This window comes from Camelina sativa, chromosome 6 (assembly GCF_000633955.1).
Source record: "Camelina sativa cultivar DH55 chromosome 6, Cs, whole genome shotgun sequence".
NCBI classification, from domain to species: domain Eukaryota; kingdom Viridiplantae; phylum Streptophyta; class Magnoliopsida; order Brassicales; family Brassicaceae; genus Camelina; species Camelina sativa.
In genome coordinates this window covers 9,913,879-9,916,133 of record NC_025690.1, presented here as the reverse complement: position 1 = coordinate 9,916,133, position 2,255 = coordinate 9,913,879, and the positions used below count along the sequence as shown (strand labels likewise).

At 37.3% G+C, this 2,255-nt stretch overlaps 1 protein-coding gene across 4 annotated transcripts in view; it reads right to left on the bottom strand.

Moving 5' to 3' along the window:
* The window catches only part of LOC104790766 (lipoxygenase 2, chloroplastic-like), a 5,939-nt gene that overhangs the window by 1,775 nt on the left and 1,909 nt on the right, over positions 1-2,255 (bottom strand). Inside the window, exons 3-7 of one of the 4 annotated variants that reach the window (XM_010516553.1) lie at positions 1,653-2,135; positions 1,477-1,562; positions 773-883; positions 391-692; positions 5-271 (exon numbers count right to left, since the gene is read on the bottom strand). In XM_010516553.1, the coding sequence (XP_010514855.1) occupies positions 5-271; positions 391-692; positions 773-883; positions 1,477-1,562; positions 1,653-2,135 (1,249 nt within the window). Of the gene's footprint in view, positions 1-4; positions 272-390; positions 693-772; positions 884-1,476; positions 1,563-1,652; positions 2,246-2,255 lie in introns of all 4 variants that reach the window. The other 3 variants (XM_010516551.1, XM_010516550.1, XM_010516552.2) reach the window with 3 other exon arrangements.

The following is a 2,255-nucleotide window of genomic DNA, read 5'->3' as shown; positions in this document are numbered from 1 at the left end:
AAACCTTCTGATGAGATCGGCAGGTAAGCCTTCCATGTCAAACCTCCATAGTTTATCATAGACGTCTGAACTTAGCTCTATTGAATACTTCCCGGGCCAAAAACAAGTCTCAATGATTCCACCTGCATTGATAAGACTTTGGCGTGCACGAGCGTTGATCTCCATGGTGTAGCGGAAGTGAGGATGCAAAAGCCTGTAGATGGGATGCATGGCACTTAGCTGTCTGTTTGCAGCTATTATGTACGGCTCCATACAACAGTGAGTCCTCAACCTGTATGTTTAACCATATCTTTACTAGTTACTAAATATCAAATGCATGTAATGTAATAGAATTAGATAAAAAGTATATGAGAGGATCATTTATTTTGAAATAAACAGTGTTTTCAATACCAATGGGAAATAAGCTGATGATAACCAGCGTCATGAGAAATAACATGAGTCTTGGCAAGACTCCATAGCCAGCATGAGGTAGCATCATAGCCTGGAGTGAAGACTTCCTTCCATTGAGGCTTGTTGATATTTGGGGGACATGTCAACTCAATGGCAACAGGCCTCAATGTGCTGTCATCACTGAGGAAGAATAGTGTTCGAGAAGCATATAAGGTGGTATTATCCAACTCTCTCACTTTGTTCACATATGGTAGAAGCAAATCGTGATAATCAAGCACAAACAATCTCTTATTCTTTAGAGCCTGTATGCATATAACATGATAAATCTGATCATTCATTCAGGAAATTTTCCATAGACACAGTAACATGTCAGTAATCTTACCTCATCAACTGACATGTTTCCTTTAACTTCTCTTTCCACAATTTCCCAAGTAATGAGTGAGGTGGGATCACCATAAATAGCTGGGTCTAGTTTGCTTTTCAACGGCCACTCCTGGAATTAACAAAGATCATCTCTAATGGTTAGATCTATTCTATTATAGTATTACTCTAAATAGATTGCAGTTGTGCTAATGAATTTCTCTATTTTTTCATTCCAAATTTATTTAGTCATATAATATATATAGCATTAATTTTTAAATAACTGTGTACTTTAAAAATTTTAAAATTGAAAAAATTGTTCATTTCTTTTTATGTTTTTTTGTTCTCAATTTAAAATTATTCAATAAAATTACTATATATATTGGTAAATTGATGGAATAGAAATAAACTTCATTAGAACACATATGAATAGAAAAGTGAATAACTAGTACTTCATCATCATTAATATGTTATCCCACAAATGATTTTTTTTGGTAACTATTATTCCACAAATGATTAAATGATCAATTTTGTCCTTTATTTCTGTATAAAATTTAATCATATCATTTTATAAAAGTGGAAAAAAGAAAAAAAAATATTAAATGTTATACAATAAAAATAGAAAAATGAATTAATAGTGCTATTTCACATTATTTTAGATATGAATATTGCTTTATTGGAACAAGCGGAACAAAACTAATCATTTAAAGGGCGTATGTAGCTTACTTGAACTAGCTGAATGCTATAGGGATTAAGGCCTGCAAGTGTCTGGCGAGCAAACTCATCGTCTCGTAACCATGAAAACCTATCATCTGAATCAATACTAGAAACTGAGTTACGTTGTAGGCTAGAGAGTATATATAGTTGGAATAATAAAATAGATGACTAAAAAGGGTATGTACTGTTAATGAGAACTGGGGCTTCAAACTGGAGAATATCATCGCTAGCTTCAACACCAGCTCTGACGAGTCTCGGGAGCAAAGGTAAAAGGCCAGCATCTTTAGGAAGATCGATGCCTTCTTCAAAGAGATTTTCAATGGCCTTGAAGTGTGGAAAAGGCAAATGGGGATCCATCAGAATAGACTCTATTTGTGGGATCACGGAGGGAAGCGCAGCCAAGATGGCCTTGGCTGTGAATGAAGTGCCCTTAGCTGAAGAGAACTCCTCGTCTCTCGGGACATAGAAATTAAGCCCGTAGCGTTGCTCTGAGGAAGGGTCAGAATCACAAGGTTCGCGACCAGTTTTGCAACGCCTTGGATATGGATGTGAGGGGCCTCCAATTACCGGACGAGGATCAGTTTCAGGGTTTCCCAAATCGTTGTACATGTCATAGTCATAAACACGCTCATGCATGGCAAATTCACCATCTTGCTCGCGATTCTTGCCTTGTAAGGTCTCTAGCTCCTCCTTCCGAAACTGTTTAAGAGGCTCCGGGGTTTGGGAAGGCAAGTAGGACTTGTTGGAGAAGAATATCCGCATGGCTGGGTCAACGGACTTCGGGGCGA